The 20,000-nt window shown below is 38.3% G+C and overlaps 1 protein-coding gene across 2 annotated transcripts in view; it reads left to right on the top strand.

Annotated features, from left to right (window-relative positions):
* The window catches only part of nod1 (nucleotide-binding oligomerization domain containing 1), an 18,495-nt gene extending 1,915 nt beyond the window's left edge, over positions 1 to 16,580 (top strand). Inside the window, exons 2-11 of one of the 2 annotated variants that reach the window (XM_002665060.8) lie at positions 2,545 to 2,719; positions 5,405 to 7,205; positions 9,398 to 9,481; positions 9,559 to 9,642; positions 9,913 to 9,996; positions 10,945 to 11,028; positions 14,751 to 14,834; positions 14,916 to 14,999; positions 15,719 to 15,802; positions 16,166 to 16,580. In XM_002665060.8, coding sequence (XP_002665106.4) covers positions 2,545 to 2,719; positions 5,405 to 7,205; positions 9,398 to 9,481; positions 9,559 to 9,642; positions 9,913 to 9,996; positions 10,945 to 11,028; positions 14,751 to 14,834; positions 14,916 to 14,999; positions 15,719 to 15,802; positions 16,166 to 16,238 — 2,637 coding nt within the window. In that variant the 3' untranslated portion in view covers positions 16,239 to 16,580. The remainder of the gene's footprint in view (positions 1 to 2,544; positions 2,720 to 5,404; positions 7,206 to 9,397; positions 9,482 to 9,558; positions 9,643 to 9,912; positions 9,997 to 10,944; positions 11,029 to 14,750; positions 14,835 to 14,915; positions 15,000 to 15,718; positions 15,803 to 16,165) is intronic. The other variant, XM_068214273.2, reaches the window with a different exon arrangement.
* Positions 16,581 to 20,000: the final 3,420 nt, after the last annotated feature.

Here is a 20,000-nt window from a genome sequence, read left to right on the forward strand (position 1 = left end):
TACACACCATCTTTAAACAGACCTATGATCAGGAGAATGAGGGTACAGAAGAAGACGTTATGGTAACTTTAACTAATGAGAAGCTAGCATTAACCAGGCGGAGGAGGCTAACGGCAGCGCAGCGCGGACTGGATTCATCGGGTGAGAGACAGACAGAAAAGGAGAGAGGGAGGGAGAGAGAGAGAAAGGCCCTGAAAAGGAGAGAGACGGGAGAGAAGAGGTATAGTGTGTGTGATTTCGGATACTTTTAGGTTTATAATCAAGTCTTCATCACGAGAAGAGTAGAGAAAATACAGGGAGAGGAGGAGAGAGACAGTAAATCAGTGTTTGTATTATGAAAGACTCAGATTCATAGAACTGGATTGGAGAAGCATTGTGAGTTATATGCCATGGCAATAATATGCTTTATAAGTTTGTAAAAGCAATACATTAAAATACCCTTAAAAAAAAAAAAAAAAAAAAAAAAAATATATATATATATATATATATATATATATATATATATATATATATATATATATATATATATATATATATATATATAGTATATATTAGTATTTTTATTCAATGCTTTGAAAAATAAGTTAAATCTTTGTAGACTATAAATACATATGTACTATATATCATTTATTTAAATATGTGGGCAACAAATTATAGATTAATTTTATTTAAAAATTATTATATTATTCTTATTTTTTAAATTCAACTATAGGGGTGCGGCCAGGTAGGGGGCCTTACAAGACAATGTGCCCAGGGGCCCCTGAGTTCTTAATCCGGGCCTGCTAGGCTGGTTGGCTGGTTTTAGCTGGTCGACCAGGGCTGCGTTTCCCGATAACGATTGATCTTAGCACTTAAGAGCGTTTTCTACGAGTCATTTTGCGAACGTTCGTTATTGTTTCACGTGCGTTTCCCAAAAATGCACTTAACACAATTGCACGTAGCCCAGCTTTAAGTGCAACTTAGGAGTCGCTATCCGTTTGTTAAGTGCTGAAATGTCACGCTATAGAATGGCTCGTTATTGTTGCACATGTTATAGCAATCCATATAATTCTTCTTCTACTTGTGTGATTGTATATTCAACTCGAATAACATAAAAAAAAATATTTTTGAGCCAGTTTAAAAACATAAATTAACTGGAAATGTCGTACTGTAAAAACACTGTCTTGCTCCAATCTCGCATAAAACTAATTCTAACAGTCCTTGCCGGAAATGGCATCAGCATCATTTTCGATATTTATATGAAACCTTAATTAAGTAGAATTATTTATCAATTCATGATGATCAGCCAAGACATGTTCAATACATGGCTGGGTTTGGGGCACGCCAGCAAGTCATTGACACATTTTTTTGAGTTCCTCCTTTATTTGTGTCATCTTTAAATCACATTAAATATTTTCTGTTAAATACAACATATGTAGCCTACTACCCTCGAAATGTCCATATACAACAGTGTAATTTTTTTTTTCATTCTAACATTTATTATGTAATTTTTATTTTTTTCTTTATTCATTATTATTTGTATATTGAATTGTGTAATGTGTAGAAAATATAAATGAATAGAGATATACGTACAAATAAAATGAATAATGACTTTGAAGAGAAGTAAATTGTAGGTGCAATTTGCCGGTTGTCCAGCAGGTGCCCTCATAACTCTGTCTCCTTACGATGCACTTAAGGCTTTACGATTACTCCAGAGCACTCGTAGATCCACTAAGATTTTCAAGTGCTACTTAAGTTACGATGCTTTTGGGAAACAGACCGTAATATTAAGATCAGTCGTACGATCATTTCTACGAACTTCTTAGGCTTACGATGCTTTTGGGAAACGCAGCCCAGGCTGGTTTAAGAGGGGTTTTGGCCACTTCCAGGCTGGTTTCCAGCCATTTCCAGCCTGGTCTTAGCTGGTTAGGCTGAGAGATGACCAGCTTGACCACCCTTGCCAGGCTGGGAGCCCAGCCAAAACCAGCTATGTCCAGCTTAAACCAGGTTGGTCAAGCTGGTTTTAGCTGGATTTAGCTGGTCATTTTTCAGCCTGACCAGCTAAGATCAGGCTGGAAATGGCTGGAAACCAGCCTGGAAGTGGCCAAAACCCCTCTAAAACCAGCCTGGTCGACCAGCTAAAACCAGCCAACCAGCCTAGGCTGGTTTAAGCTGGATTTTTTAGCAGGGTGCGTTGTTTATTGTTAGTTCATGTTTACTTATAATGTTAACAAGCATGAATTTGGATTGTAATAATGCATTAGTAAATGTAAACTATAGTTTATAAATGCTGTACTGTTCATTATTAGTTAATGTTAGTTAATATATATTAACATTAACTAATTATAGGTTAAAAAAAATACACATTGTCCCTCTTCCCAGCAGGGAAAATCAGCAATAATCAAGAATACATGATTACATGCTGTCAATCAAAAATATGATTATAATGGATGTCAATGGGGCAAAAACAGCCCCCAACATAACCAAAGGAGGGTCAGCTTTTGAACTGCACACAAGGGATAATTCTTTACTTCGTATAAACTCATCTCATTTCTGGACCTGCAGGTACGCAAAATCTTGGAGCTGGTCCAAAGTAAAGGCGAGGAATGCTCGGCGTATTTCACACAGATCCTTTATGAAGCATACGACGCCTACATCGATCTACGGCCTTGGTTTGATGAAATCCAATACACGCCATTAGACACCATTAAAGCCATACCAGTGGTTAACACAGACCCCAGTGAGTATTTCCCTTTAAATTTATCAATACTAAAGAGCTATTGAATGCTTGATTCTGAACACTCGAAGGTGTTCGGTTGTCAGATAAACACACAAATAAAAGCTAAAGTAGTTCCGTCAGGTTTCGAGCGCATTACAGCTCCATATCACTACGCTGAATGATTAGAGTTATTTCACAGATACAAAAGTCAAAAATTGCATCAGAACACAACAGAAGGAGGAGGAGGAGATGTGGAGGAAGATTGTCAACACATTTTAAACCTAATAGTTTCAATAGAAAAATTCTAACTAATGTCCTTTATCGTTGTCATGACGATAGTACATGATATTTTACTAGTTATTTTGTCAAGACACTAGTATTCAGCTTAAAGTGGTATTAAAAGGCTTAGCTAGGTTAATTCGGCAAGTCATTGTATAACAGTTGCATTTATTCCATGCAAATTTTCTGGAAAAAACAACAACAAATACTGTTAAAATTTTCTTTTGTGTTTCTTTTGTTTCTTTTGTGGGGGGTGGGGTGGGTGGGGTAAGGGGGGGGGGGGGGGGGGATGGGCTACTAGTTCTTTAGGGCAGATCTGTCAGTCCTTTAGGACGGGACTATCGGTCCTTTAGGGTGGAACTATCAGTCCTTTAGGGCGGGACTATCGGTCCTTTAGGGTGGGACTATCAGTCCTTTAGGGCGGGACTATCGGTCCTTTAGGGCGGGATTATCAATCCTTTAGGGTGGGACTATTAGTCCTTTAGGGCGGGACTATCGATCCTTTAGGGTGGGACCAACTGTCTTTTAGGGCGGGACTAACAGTGCTTTAGGGTGAAACTATCAGTCTTTTAGGGCGGGGCTATCAGTCCTTTAGGGTGGGACTATCGGTCCTTTAGGGTAGGACTATCAGTCCTTTAGGGCGGGACTATCGGTCCTTTAGGGTAGGACTATCAGTCCTTTAGGGCGGGACTATCAATCCTTTAGGGTGGGACTATCAGTATTTTAGGGCGGGACTATTGGTCCTTTAGGGTGAGACCAACTGTCTTTTAGGGCAGGACTATCGGTCCTTTAGGGTGGGACTATCAGTCCTTTAGGGCGGGACTATCGGTCCTTTAGGGTGGGACTATCAGTCCTTTAGGGCGGGACTATCGGTCCTTTAGGGCGGGATTATCAATCCTTTAGGGTGGGACTATTAGTCCTTTAGGGCGGGACTATCGATCCTTTAGGGTGGGACCAACTGTCTTTTAGGGCGGGACTAACAGTGCTTTAGGGTGAAACTATCAGTCTTTTAGGGCGGGGCTATCAGTCCTTTAGGGCGGGACTATCGGTCCTTTAGGGTAGGACTATCAGTCCTTTAGGGCGGGACTATCGGTCCTTTAGGGTAGGACTATCAGTCCTTTAGGGCGGGACTATCAATCCTTTAGGGTGGGACTATCAGTATTTTAGGGCGGGACTATTGGTCCTTTAGGGTGGGACCAACTGTCTTTTAGGGCAGGACTAACGGTGCTTTAGGGTGGGACTATCAGTCCTTTAGGGCGGGACTATCGGTCCTTTAGGGCGGGACTATCAATCCTTTAGGGTGGGACTATCAATCCTTTAGGGTGGGACTATCAGTCCTTTAGGCCGGGACTATCGGTCCTTTAGGCCGGGACTATCGGTCCTTTAGGGTGGGACTATCAATCCTTTAGGGCGGGACTATCAATCCTTTAGGGTGGGACTATCAGTCCTTTAGGGCGGGACTATTGGTCCTTTAGGGTGGGACCAACTGTCTTTTAGGGCGGGACTATCGGTCCTTTAGGGTGGGACTATCAGTCCTTTAGGGCGGGACTATCGGTCCTTTAGGGTGGGACTATCAATCCTTTAGGGTGGGACTATCAGTCCTTTAGGGCGGGACTATCGGTCCTTTAGGGTGGGACCAACTGTCTTTTAAGGCGGGTGGGGCTATGAGTGCTTTAGGAGTGGGCCTATCCATTCTTTATGGAGATTTATCTGTCATTTATGGCAAAGCTATCAGTCCTTTAGGGTGGGTATATCAGTCCTTTGAGAGGCTATAATTCATTTGGAGCGTGTCTATCAGTCCTTTTGGGGGGGCTATTAATCATTTAGGGGTGTGTCTATCAGTCATTTTGGGGCGAAGCTATCAGTCCTTTAGGATTGGGCTATCAGTGATTTAGGGTGGGGCTATTAATCATTTAGGGCAGTGGTTCTCAAACTTTTTTCACCAAGTACCACCTCAGAAAAAAATGGTCTCTCCAAGTACCACCAAAATGAGCAGTATTGAAATACAGTAGCGTAGAAGGCCCAGTAAAGCAGCTACAACTCTGCAAAGTTAAAATAACGTGGCAGATTACCTCAGAAATATAGCCTATATATAATAAATGGCATATTATATACATCGTTTTTGATAAATTTTGAAACGTGTATAGCATGTACATGATATATTTCATTCCTCTGCATACCACCAGAAGGAAGCCTGCGTACCACTAGTGGTACACGTTAGCAGCAGCGAAATCATGCACTGCCCTACACTTTTTTTTTCATTTCAAGTAGATGTACTTACCTATCTTACCTTCCGTTTCAAACTTTAAACAGTGCTTGGGAAATATTTGAAAAAAAACATATTCACATAAGGATGAATGATTTTTGTATCTCACTGTATGAGTGATTGTTCTGGTGCACTAATGTTATTGTTCCCCATCTCTACAGTCAGCAAATACTGTGAAAAGCTCCGATATGAGCTGGGAAGAGACACTCAGTTCATCACGTCCTACTCTAAAAGTGAGGAGACGCCGCTGGAGGATCTGTACACCGACACGCAGATGGAGCTCCTGAACGACACAGGAGAGAGTTTGGGATATTTACAGAATCTGGACCAACTTCTCGGAGATCAGGGAGTCTTCAACCCGCAGGCCGAGACTATCTTCATCACGGGTGACGCCGGCGTTGGCAAATCAATCATGCTCCAGAAACTGCAGAATCTGTGGTCCAGACGAGAGCTGAAAACCGGCGCCAAATTCTTCTTCAAGTTCAGATGCAGAGCGTTCAGCGCCTTCAAAGAGACGGATGAGATCTCGCTGAAGGATTTGATCTTCAAGCACAACTGCTATCCAGATGGAGATCCAGATAATGAGGTGTTCGCCTACATCTTACGCTTCCCAGAGACCGTGGTGTTCACTTTCGACGGATACGATGAGCTCCAAATGGATTTCGATTTAGATAATGTGCCGGAAACGGTTTCCCCAGAAGAAAAAACACGACCGCTGCTGCTTCTAATGAATCTGCTCTGTGGGAAACTCCTGAAAGGCTCCAGGAAGATTCTGTCAGCAAGAAGTGGCACTGAAATCCAAAGCCGGGTGATTCGGAAGAAAGTGTTCCTGAAGGGATTTGCACCAGAACACCTGAAGAGATATTTAGCTTTGCATTTCCCCGAGCAAGAGCATAGGATGCTCGTGAGCGATCAGCTCGATGCTAACCCACATCTATGCGGTCTGTGCTCAATCCCGCTATTCAGCTGGATCATCCTGAAGAGCTTTAAGCATCTGCAATCAGTGTATGATGACTTTGAGTTGCCGGGTTCCTGTATCACACTCACAAATGTATTCCTGCTGCTCTCCGAGGTTTTTCTCGGACACTCAACTGCACGTCCCGGACTCCTAAGGCGAACATTGAGATGTCCTACGGAGACCTTTAAAGCTGGTGAACAGAAGCTTTCGGGATTTGCTCGACTAGCATTGCACGGTATTGAAACAAGTAAACTGGTGTTCACCTTAGATGAAGCGGTGTGCTGTGGATTAAACGATGAAGATCTTCAGTTTGGGTTTTTAAGACCTGCTTCGCATTACGATTCTTCATCCGCAAGCTCCTTCGAGTTCCTCCACGAGACTCTCCAAGCCTTCCTTGCAGCTTTTTCTCTAGTTCTGGATGCAAAACTAAATCCAGAGTCAATCCTAAAGTTCTTCTCTAAATGCAAATACAAGAAGTCATCACGTCTCTCCTGCATACCTTGCCTAAAAAACACAAAACCCAGAGAGAGCGATGCATTCCAGACCAACTTTCAATTCACTAATCTATTCCTGTGCGGACTTTTGTCTAAATCCAACGCAGCTCTCCTGGAGCATCTCGTCCCGCCGTCGGCATTGAAGCAGAAACGCAAGATACTGAAATCCTATTTATCGAACAGCGTGAAAACTCATCTTAAGAGCCTCCCTCGGTCTCCGTCCACAGACATCGAAGGAGATAAAGTGCACGCGATGCCCAACTTCCTGTGGATGCTGCGCTGCATATTTGAGACAAACAGCGAGGACGTGGCCAAGATGACGGCTAACGGCATTTCTGCAGATTATATTAAGATTGCGTTCTGTAATATTTACTCTGCCGACTGCAGTGCTTTGAACTTCGTGCTGCACCATCGTAGGAAGCATTTGGGAGTCGATATGGACAATAATAACATCAACGATTATGGCGTGAAGCAACTGCGACCCTCTTTCAGCAAAATGACGGTAGTGAGGTAAGAAAGCAGACAGAGTTTGGGAGAGAGCAGTGTTTCCCAAGACCATTATTATTTAATTATTCAGTCGATCAATTTTATTTGCTTTATATAACGGCAGATTACAACAAAAATCATTTAGAGGAGACCTATTATGCTCCTTTTTACAAGAAACAGTTAAAGTCAGAATTATTAGCCCCCTTTTAAGTTTTTTTCTTTATCAAATATTTCCCAAATGATGTGTAACAGAGCAAGGAAATGTTCACAGTAGGTTTGATAATATTTTTTCTTCTGGAGAAAGTCTTATTTGTTTTATTCTGGCTAGAATAAATGCAGTTTTGAATTTTTTAAACACCATTTTAAGGACAATATTATTAGCCCCTTTAAGCTATATACTTTTTGATAGTCTCCAGAACAAACCATCGTTATACAATAACTTGCCTAATTACCCTAACCTGCCTAGTTACCCTAGTTAAGCCTTTAAATGTCCCCTTCAGCTGTATAGAAGTGTCTTGAAGAATATCTAGTCTAATATTATTTACTGTCATCATGGCAAAGATGACATAAATCAGAGACTAGAAATGAGTAACTAAAAATATTATGATTAGAAATGTGCTGAAGAAATGTGCTCTTCGTTAAACAGAAATTGGGGAAAAATAAACAGTGGGCTAATAATTCTGACTTCAACTGTATATAATAAGTCAGATGTCTTTTGAGCAGGGCTATTCAATTGGTGGCCCGTAGGCCGAACCCGGCACCCGAAGCAATTTGTTTCGGCCCTCCAGATAGTATGACCAAGAGATCAAAAATAAATTTAGCTCAGTCGAAAAACGGCCACTATAGTTATAAAGTAACGTGCGTCTGTTCAATACAGCACGAGCTGCAGTTAAAGGCGGCGTAGAGCGTGAGTCACCAAAGCCAGTGGCGTGGCAGCCGAAAACATTTGGAAGTTTTTGTAGAAAAGGCTTTTTGTACAATGCATTGATATCATTAATAGGGATGCAATGATTAGCCGATTTCACTGCGCTTTAATTTATCACAGTTAATTAACCGTAAAGGCTTCTCTAAGCTACACTTCTGTTGCACAGAACAAAACAAAACTTCTGCAATTAAACAAAGTTATGCCAAGTTGCCAACTGTGCACTAGTTTAAAGTTCCAAGAATGTACACCGAGGCTAATATGCAAGTACGCACAGCGGATTAACAACAGCAGCGACCGTACCCATATCACGTCTTTTTCTGTTGCAAGTTTATCTTTTCTAATGTAAGAATATCATCTTATCGCTGGACTTAGATTGAATCAGTGGCGCTGTATCGTCTGAGGGCCTCAGGATGAGTATCCCCAGATGGAAATAGAGAATAAAGAGAATAATTAGCGGAGCTGCTGTTCATAGTGTAAATAAACAAGATGCAGAAGCCTGTGTGGAGCACATTCATGGATCATACCGCTAAGTGATGCACCGAGTGTGTGCTTTACTAAAAAGATAGGTCTTTACTCTAGATTTGTATTGGGAGAGTGTGTCTGAGCCGCGGACATTATCAGCAAGGCTATTCCAGAGTTTAGGAGGCATAAACGAGAAGGCTCGACCTCCTTTACTTGACTTTTCTTGTTCTAGGTACTACCAGAAACCCTGAGTTTTGAGATCTTAAAGAGCGGGTTGGATTGTAGTGAGGTTGGTTGGTGTAGGTTGGTTAGATAAACAGGAGCTAGATTATTTAGAGCTTTATATGTAAGAAGTAATTTTTTAAATTCCATACGAAACTGAACAGGCAGCCAGTGTAAGGAGGATAACATTGGGGTGATATGATCATATTTTCTAGACCTGGTAAGAACTCTGGCATCTGCGTTTTGTACTAGCTGAAGTTTGTTAATAGAGGATGCTGGGCAGCCAGCAAACCAAGCATTCCAGTAATCCAGCCTAGAGCTCATAAAAGCATGGACTAGCTTTTCTGCATCAGAGATGGATAGCATACTTCGTAACTTAGCGATATTTCGCAGATGAAAGAAGGCAGGTTTTGTGACATGGGAGATAAGATTTTAATTTTTCAATAGTTAAACTGCTGTCTAACATGACACCCAGATCTTTTATAGTAGAGCTAACGCTAACTCTGTATCCCTCTAATTGTAGGTTGAGTTGTGAGATCTGCCCTGTACAGGATTTAGGCCCAATAAGTAATAATTCTGTTTTGTCTGATTTCAAATCAACTTTCAGGTTTTGTGTGAATCAGCTGACAGACAGCGGTATTGAGGTTCTGGCTGAGGAACTCATCAGACATAAAATCGTGAAGGTGTTGGGGTGAGTTTACGGTTTACGGTTCATCTGTTTATCTTATGTTGTATAGACCTCTTTGACTTTGTTTTCTGCATTCACAGCCTTTACCAAAACCACATCACAGATGTTGGAGCCAAACAAGTAGCAAAGATCATTGAAGAATGTCCACATTTGAGGACCGTCAAGTGAGTAAACCAGGAATAAACCCTCGCAGAACAAAAACACTGCTGACGGGGGAATATTTTTCACTAGCATTCGTTCAAACAGCGTGATTTTGGGGGGATTTTGCATTTATACATATATTTCTTCATAGTGCTCAGCATAAATGAGTACAGCTCCTTTTGAAAATAAGTTTCTCAGTGAATATAGACAATAACTGTTGGAGTGTTTAAACTAAATCTTATAAATGTACACACAGATAATGCATGGTGGTCGCTTGTTTGTGTTTTGCACAGGCTCGGCTGCAACAACATCACAAGTGTAGGTGGGAAATATCTCGCCAGCGCGATTCACAAGAGCAAATCTATCTTTGATATAGGGTGAGAATTCATCTTAGGGAACAATTAAACCTCACGTAAAAGAGCAGGTCATATGGGCTGTCAGAAATATCTTATTTGCTATGTATCTTCAATGTGAACAGTCTGCAAAGGTAAACAAAAATAGTACATGATGAAGATATCGACTCTCAAAAGAGTCGACTCTGAATCACCTTAACAATTAATTATATTTTCAAATCTTTTACCAGCTGTTGATCTACATTAACATGATCAAAGTGGCTCATTTGCATAATCCCGCCTCCCACAATATTCAAACACTCTGAAATGGCGTTTTGTTTTCGGCTTGAAAAGACCATTTAAAAACAGACTTGGCCAGCCGACCAATCAGAGCATTCGGGAAAAGTTTGAATGTTTTCTGATGTTAGATGCATTTAAGCCTGTTGCAGGAGATGCTAGTATCCTTATTTTGCATAATCCCGCCTCCTGTGACATACAAACGCTCTGAAATGGGCATTCCGTTTTCCGATACAGATATCAAGACCAATCATAATGGATTTGGCCAGCTGACCAATCAGAGCAGAGCTGGCTTAATGAAGGGTGAGGGGCTTAATGACCTGAAGAACTGAATTGATTTAAATAAATCGAAAACACTGAAAAACGATTCAAATATTAAATTAATAATAAAATTAGTCTAACATTACAATGCTTTCTGAAATTAGCATCGTTTAAACCTGTTGTAGCTTCGAATTTGAATGTGACGTGTAAAAAAATTGGTATTTGTTCTAATATGAATGACTGAAATGGCTATTTTAGTAGTTGCTAATATTAGTGTTATAATTAGTAATAATCTATGTTTAAATACCATATGACCTGCTCTTTAAAAAGATGCAAATTGATTGATCAAGCCAAATATCTGTGTGTGTGGAGTTTTCAGTCATATTTTTCACACAGAAAAGTGTGTAAAAAGATGCTCAAATGATTCATTTGCAGAATGTGGGGAAACTGCATCGGTGATGAAGGTGCAGAAGCATTCGCAGAGGCTCTGAAAAACCACCCCAGTTTGACCAACCTCAGGTAATCAAAAAAGTATAACAACACTTTATAATAACTGCACACTATCAGTCATTTATTAAGCATTAGAAAATAGTTCATTCCTCATATGTTAAAGGTGCAGTAGGTGATCTGCCAAAATGCTAACCGCTTAGCATATTATCTTTGGACGGCGGGGAGGGACTGTGATTCAAAGCCACACCCCCTAAAATCGCGAGCGCGCGCACCGCGTCACAACAGCCGACAGACAACCCACTAGTTCATGTCATTCGCCAGTTAGTTAGGCCCAGCGCCGTGCAGGAATTACATGAAATACTTTGCCACACTTACATGCTATTTCAGAGCGGATATTCAGAGTAGCGGTGAACAGTACAGGAAGGCTGTCAGTGTTCAGAAATGACCCAATGTGAATATAAAAGCAGCTTCAGCTCAGTAAAGCAGGTTAGGCGGAATAGCGCTATTTACTGGTGTTTTGTTGTTAAACTAAATATAAATCTACATTATAGATGCTGTCAAAGAACCTTATGAAACTGAAAATAATCACATCAATCTTTCACCGGGAGATTTCAGTGGCTGAACAACACGTCTGTGCATAGAAGTCATTCATAACAACACAATCTAATATAAAATAGTTTCACAACAGAACATTAACGTTACGTGTCTAACAGTGATACTTCAGCCATGGTGTCGTTCTTCCTCCAGCGTGCTAAAGTAACTCCAATATTGATTCAGGTTTTTAAAATTTTCAATTCAGCATTTTATTTCTCCCGGTCCGTCTCGTGACCGCGCGGCCGCTTTAAGAGTGAATTATACCCGCGCCTGACTTTACAGTAATCGGCCCGAGCTCGGCTGTCCTTCGGCGCCTCTGGCTCCGACTCGGCATCTGCGAACACATGCACAGAAGTCGGAATCTACATTTGCTGACAGACAGTCTGACCTGCCTATCGAAATTAAGGGAGATGACGGCCGACTCTATTTAATTGGATGAACATTTTTTAGTTTTATGCTTTACCCAGAATATAAAAATACATATAAACACATTTAGATCATTTACTGTCATCATTACTATTGGACTGTGAAGAGACTTTCAACCAGCACAACAACACATGCTTCTGAAGACAATCACCTACTGCACCTTTAAGCATTAACTCTCCATTAAAGGGTATATGCCGAAGCATGCTAATAGGACTTTTAATTTGCCAGTAACCTGGGTTAAGCGCTTCCGGTGAACTGTATGCCAGTACAAAAATCGGCACGCTTAAGGTCTGTTTTCTTTAAAAATCAACGATCTCTGAGTGATATCTGATATAAAGTGGGGCTCAGATTGTACAAGAAGCACTGCATTACATTACATTTCCCCCCACCATGTCTTTATAATATGAGCATTTATTTTACCCCAGTATATTCAGTGGAGCTTCTCCGCTAGCCTGCCAATTCGGACAGGCGCATTTGAGTAAATGGCTTTTTGTCTCGTTTTAGGCTTGAGCAACTAAATGAATGCCAAAGTTTATCTAGCTGAATGTATTTTAATGACATTACAACATCGATGCTGTAAAAGGAACCATATAAAATGTAAAATAGTTCACAATAACAGGTCATCGGAAGTTTATCAGTATGGGAAAAACACTAGCTTGGCATATACCCCATAGACATTAGTAGTAGCAGCAGTTTAGAAATACAACTACAAGTGCTCTTTTCTCGACTTATGCTTAATGACTTAATGATTGTATGTGCATAATTTGTTAACAATTATTTTGTTCATTACTAAATTAAGCATCGCATTAATGCAATTCATGAAAAATAAATCTTTGCAATCTCATCTGAAAATAAATGTTATCACATTTTATTCTGAATTTTGACACTTCTCTATATAAATGTTATTTTTAGATACGATTGCAAATAATTTGTCATTGTTTAACACTTAAAGGGGAGCTATTATGCAACATAATAATAATTTAAACACAGTTGTGTGTCAGCAGTGTGTAAATATATATCCAGCCTCTAACTGTAAACATTAATTTATTGCATTTGTTATAAACTACGGATGCACCAATACCATTTATTTGAGTATTAACCGATTTGATTTGCTGGATAAGTTGTTGGTTCATTCTGCTGTGGCGACCACAGAATAATAAACGAACTAAGCCGACAAGAAAATGAATGAATGAATGTATGAATGAATATTAGGATTTTTCTTTGAAATCTGTAATAGGCTATCACTATTGACCCTAATTGTTGGTAAAATAAGCAGCCTTTCAGCAAAGCCTGATATTTTCCTGCAGGTTTGATGCAGACTAAACTAAACAGGCCAGATTTTCTTAAATATTCCCTCGTCTAAACTCGCTGCGAGTGAGATGGAGAAACTGAAAGCATGTCTGAACAATAATTTTTTTTGTTTTTTTTAACGAATTTCCTTTGGTATCATTTGTTAGTTATTTCAGTGTATTTTTTGTTGGTCAGTTATCTACTAAGTAAACAAGAATATTCAAGGTGAAGTTCAAGACAAGGTCTGCTTAGCTTTTATTCTGCACACAAACTGACAAACAGGTCTGTTAAATAAAATATTAAAATAAATAAAATGACAGTTTCAGAATAGCCTATATTATGCCTGTTTCACACCGCAAGCGTGAGCAGCGCGTATGTCGAGCAGTAGCAGTACGCAGGCGTTTGCCTTTCACATCAGCTGCGTCTGCAGTGCGCAGCTGTTCGGCAGCTGCTGCAGAGATCAACCTATCTCTGTCTATTCTATCTAGTTACATTTCTCTCTATATATATACAAATACACCTTTTTTAAAAAAAAAAAACTTTTTATCTGCATAAGGCCCATGGCAACCTCCCTTTATGCTGTTTCTTTAACCTGCAAGTCTTTATTTCAGAAAGTATATAGATCATACAGTACTGTATGCTTCTCAAGCTCTATGAGGAGCGTTATTCGTTTCTGGTGCACTCAGAAGACAATCGCCTGTGATATCATGTCATTTGGTTTTTATCCAATTCAAGTATCGGGATCGTTGCATCCCTAATATATACAGACTTGATAAAAACAGTCTGCAGAAGCACTTTGATTGACATTCTCCCTTTGTACGTGTCATCAGAGGGGGAAAACCCCACCCACTAGTGACCATCTCTTCCTCATTAGCATAGGACGTTAGTCCTGAATCTGAATCTGCCACTATGCTGATACACAGGCATTTATAGCTCCGCCCTCTTCCGAAAAGAGCACAATCTCATTTGAATTTAAAGCGACAGTCACCAAAACACCACAATTAGGATTAAAGCCTAAAAGGGTCAGTTTCAGAGAGCTAAAGAACATTATCTGTGTGATATCTTCAGCTGAAACCTTACTACACTCTCTAGGGCTGGGATCACCAGTCTCGTTCCTGGAAGGGCCGGTGTCCTGCAGATTTTAGCTCCAACTCTAATCAAACACACCTGAGCAAGCTAATCAAGGTCTTAGGTATACTTGAAACACCCAGGCAGGTGTGTTGAGGCTAGATGGAGCTAAACCCTGCAGGGACACCGGCCCTCCAGGGACGAGATTGGTGATTGGTATTATATAATAATGCATAATAGGTCCCCCCTAATGTACAGATATTGCTTAACGAATGATAAACTGTTTGGTCATGCTTAATAAATATTAATAGTGTGCAGTTATTAAAAAGTGTTGCCAAAAGCATGTTTTTTCCTGAGAAAGTCAGCGTTCAGATAAAGTGATCTGAGAATATTATTATTTAATCAATGTTTAGTCTCTCCGCCAATGGCATCACGTCTCACGGTGGAAGAAGTCTGGCACAGACATTGAAGGAAAACACAAGTCTTCACATCGTCTGGTAAAACTGAATATCATATTCTCTCATGCGTGTGAAATGAACATCTTTCATAATGCATTCTTAATGTGTTTATTTTTACAGGCTGATACAGAATAAAATCTCTGATGACGCAGCGTCGGATCTTGCGGAGGCCTTCAGGTCTAACTCGTCTCTGACGCATCTGATGTACGATTACAATTATCCTTCATTATTACTCATTTTCCTTCAGCTTAGTTCCTTATTTATCAGAGGTTGCCACAGCGGAATGAACCGCCAACTAATCCAGCATATGTTTTACACAGTGGATTCCCTTCCAGTCGCAAACCACTACTGGGAAACACCCATACACACTCATTCACACACACATTCATACACTACGGCCAATTTAATTAATCAATTCCCCTATAGCGCATGTGTTTGGGAAACCGAAGCACCCGGAGGAAACCCACGCCATCACGGGGAGAACATGCAACATGCAATCAGTACAATTCTTTCGAGTTCTTTTGGTCTGTAAGCTCCTCCCTCTTCAGTAAGCCAGCACTGCTCTGATTGGTCAGCTAGCCAAGTCTGTTTTGATTGGTCTTTTCATATCAGAAACAAAACACTGCTTTCAGAGAATTTGAATATGCAAATGAGTTACTTTAATCATGTTTATATAATGAGTAGCAGCAAATATTCAAAAAGATAAAGATTGGCTAAAGCGATTAGAGGCGATTCTTTCTTTTGACTCTTATTCCTCATGTACTATTTTGATGAACAATTTTGTAGGCCGTTTACATTGAAATAAACTGCTAAAATTATAATTAAGTCATGATTTGGCTGTCAGAAAGCTCCATGTATATTTACTGCTGATGCAAAATGTGCAGAGCGAGTTTAATCACGCCTGAATGCTTTTATTTTTACAGGTTAATAGACAATGAGTTCACTATTGACGGAGCCAGACAGCTTTCTGAAGGCCTGAAAGACAACACTACACTGAAGGAGGTCAAGTAAGAGCTGACAGATGACCACATTAGAGTTTGCACACTTTACAAAAGACTATATTGGTAACAATAAGAACTACACACTATGAATTATGTATAAAGCTTCAGCAAATAGTTTATTCATTGCTTGTTAAGCATTAACTCTACATTAAGAGACGTTAGTAAGCAGTTTATAAAAGCAGCTACAAGTTATATAGACTATTTGAGTAGCTTATAGTTTGAGTGTCTTAGAAAAAAGTAAGTAATTTTTTTTTTTTGCAGTGTGAGGGTTGACAAACGGAGGAATTGATGATGGAATTGTAATTTTTGACTGACAAATCAGGTTGATGCTTGTAGTTTTGACAGTTTCCACATTTCTGCTGTCGACAGTATTAAAGGAAGCCGCATTTCTGAAGCAGAAGAGCATCTTTATCAGGGCGACAGACGGCTTCGCTTCCACTGAAAAACACGTGATGGGAGAGCAGAGAAAGAAGAAGTTGCTGGAAAACCACAAACTCTGCTGCAACACATCACAGCCTTTGTTTATTACAGATCAAACACTGTAGAACACATCACACATGCATTATTATACTACAGTGATTATCGTTTTGCATTTTATTTTATATTAGGGTGACACTTTAGTTTAGTTTACAATTCATGCTATTAACTACCTGCCTATTATTTAGATATTAAATGTTCATTAGCTGTTATAAAGTATGATTTAATTCTACATCCCTAATCCTACCCTAAACCCAACTTCTACCTGACTAACTATTAAATAACGCAATAAACGGATGATTAGTAATAACGCAATAAACAGATAATTAGTAACGACGCAATAAACAGATAATTAGTAACAACGCAATAAACAGATAATTAGTAACGACGCAATAAACAGATAATTAGTAACGACGCAATAAACAGATGATTAGTAACGGCGCAATAAACAGATAATTAGTAACGACGCAATAAACAGATAATTAGTAACGACGCAATAAACAGATAATTAGTAACAACGTAATATACAGATAATTAGTAACGACGCAATAAACAGATAATAAGTAACAACACAATAAACAGATAATTAATAACGACGCAATAAACAGATAATAACGACGCAATAAACAGATAATTAGTAACAACACAATAAACAGATAATTAGTAACGACGCAATAAACAGATAATTAGTAACAACGCAATAAACAGATAATTAGTAACGACGCAATAAAGATATAATTAGTAACGACGCAATAAACAGATAATAAGTAACAACACAATAAACAGATAATTAATAACGACGCAATAAACAGATAATTAGTAACAACACAATAAACAGATAATTAGTAACGACGCAATAAACAGATAATTAGTAACAACGCAATAAACAGATAATTAGTAACGACCCAATAAAGATATAATTAGTAACGACGCAATAAACAGATAATAAGTAACAACACAATAAACAGATAATTAATAACGACGCAATAAACAGATAATTAGTAACAACACAATAAACAGATAATTAGTAACAACACAATAAACAGATAATTAGTAACGACGCAATAAACAGATAATTAGTAACAACGCAATAAACAGATAATTAGTAACAACGCAATAAACAGATAATTAGTAACGACGCAATAAAGATATAATTAGTAACGACGCAATAAACAGATAATAAGTAACAACACAATAAACAGATAATTAATAACGACGCAATAAAAAGATAATTAGTAACAACACAATAAACAGATAATTAGTAACGACGCAATAAACAGATAATTAATAACGACACAATAAACAGATAATTAGTAACAACGCAATAAACAGATAATTAGTAACGACGCAATAAACAGATAATTAATAACGACACAATAAACAGATAATTAGTAACAACACAATAAACAGATAATTAGTAACGACGCAATAAACAGATAATTAGTAACAACGCAATAAACAGATAATTAGTAACAACGCAATAAACAGATAATTAGTAACATCACAATAAACAGATAATTAGTAACGGCGCAATAAACAGATAATTAGTAACAACGCAATAAACAGATAATTAGTAACAACACAATAAACAGATAATTAGTAACAACGCAATAAACAGATAATTAGTAACAACGCAATAAACAGATAATTAGTAACATCACAATAAACAGATAATTAGTAACATCACAATAAACAGATAATTAGTAACGGCGCAATAAACAGATAATTAGTAACAACGCAATAAACAGATAATTAGTAACAACACAATAAACAGATAATTAGTAACGACGCAATAAAGATATAATTAGTAACAACACAATAAACAGATAATTAGTAACGACGCAATAAACAGATAATTAGTAACAACACAATAAACAGATAATTAGTAACGACGCAATAAAGATATAATTAGTAACAACACAATAAACAGATAATTAGTAACGACGCAATAAACAGATAATAAGTAACAACACAATAAACAGATAATTAATAACGACGCAATAAACAGATAATAACGACGCAATAAACAGATAATTAGTAACAACACAATAAACAGATAATTAGTAACAACACAATAAACAGATAATTAGTAACAACACAATAAACAGATAATTAGTAACGACGCAATAAACAGATAATTAGTAACGGCGCAATAAACAGATAATTAGTAACAACGCAATAAACAGATAATTAGTAACGACGCAATAAACAGATAATTAGTAACAACACAATAAACAGATAATTAGTAACGATTCAATAAACAGATAATTAGTAACGACGCAATAAACAGATAATTAGTAATATCGCAATAAACAGATAATTAGTAGTTTATAAAGCCAGTGTTAGCTAATGGTTTGCTAATACCATGAATTGTGACACGATAACGGAGCTGTTGACAGTTATATATGCATATGTATATTATATATACATTAGTGTAAACAGGTCCACAGTCACTATCTTTCTCCCCTGCGTTACTGTGTTTGTTTTGCCTGAAAATCAGCGCGTGTCTAAACGGAAACTCCCATTTTTATGCAAAATCTTCCCTCTATGCCTCCCCCAACACTTCCACCTAAACAGAGCTGGACACACCCACTTTCCTGAACTTTTCCAAACTAGAGGTGTGAAAACACCCTGCTGACACGGAGGTTTCGTGGCCCTTTTAACTCAAGTGTGACCTTTATTAATGTCATACTATTTTACAACCTGCTGTAAATTGCATTTTAGTTTTATTTTTGTTTTGTGCATTATTTTCCTAGAACAAACACTCACTCAGTGCCATTTAACTGATAAAATAAAAAAATTATGAAGAATTCAGAGAAACGTCTTTATATTAAAGATCATTCATGTAGGTAAATAAATAGATGAAGAATTGCTGTTTGTTTGTGTGTGTGTGTGTGTGTGTGTGTGTGTGTGTTGCAAGTCATATTTTACGTCACTGATATTGAAGTGTGTATTGTATATGTTTGTGTATTTACTGTGAAGAGAGCAGATTGAACACAACATTGAGAAGCGTTAATCAGTTTGAGGAGTCATTATTCATCCATTCATTTACTCTTCGGCTTAGTCCCTTTATTAATCAGGGGTCGCCACAGCGGAATGAACTGCCAATTTATCCAGCACATGTTTAACACAGTGGATGCCCTTCCAGCTGCAACCCAGCACTAGGAAACATTCACACACACTCATTCACACACACACACACACACACACACAACGGCCAATTTAGGTCATCAATTCCCCTATAGCGCATGTGTTTGAACTGTGGGGGAAACCAGAGCACCCAGAGGAAACCCACACCACTAAAGGGGACCACCGTGTGACTATCATAAATATTAATGTAAACATATTAGTTTAGTAAACTTTTGTTTTTTTTATGAATGTGTGTGTGTGCGTTTATACATGCATAATAAAATATACAGTACATTCATAAGTCAGTAAAAAACCTTTTATTTTGGTTGTGATTAATCTTAATCGTTGCCCAGCAGCAAAACAATAGAATATATATTAAAATATATGTCAACCTTTTTTTTGTTATGTGTGTGTGTGTATTGATATATTAATTATTATATTTTATTTATCATATTTATTACACACACACACACACACATATATATATATATATATATAGAGAGAGAGAGAGAGATTATTAATATTTATTAATAATAATTAATATTAATTCTATGTTTATGTCAACCTATATAAACGTGTGTGTGTGTGTCTATATATT

The sequence above is a fragment of the Danio rerio genome, chromosome 16, assembly GCF_049306965.1.
Source record: "Danio rerio strain Tuebingen ecotype United States chromosome 16, GRCz12tu, whole genome shotgun sequence".
NCBI classification, from domain to species: domain Eukaryota; kingdom Metazoa; phylum Chordata; class Actinopteri; order Cypriniformes; family Danionidae; genus Danio; species Danio rerio.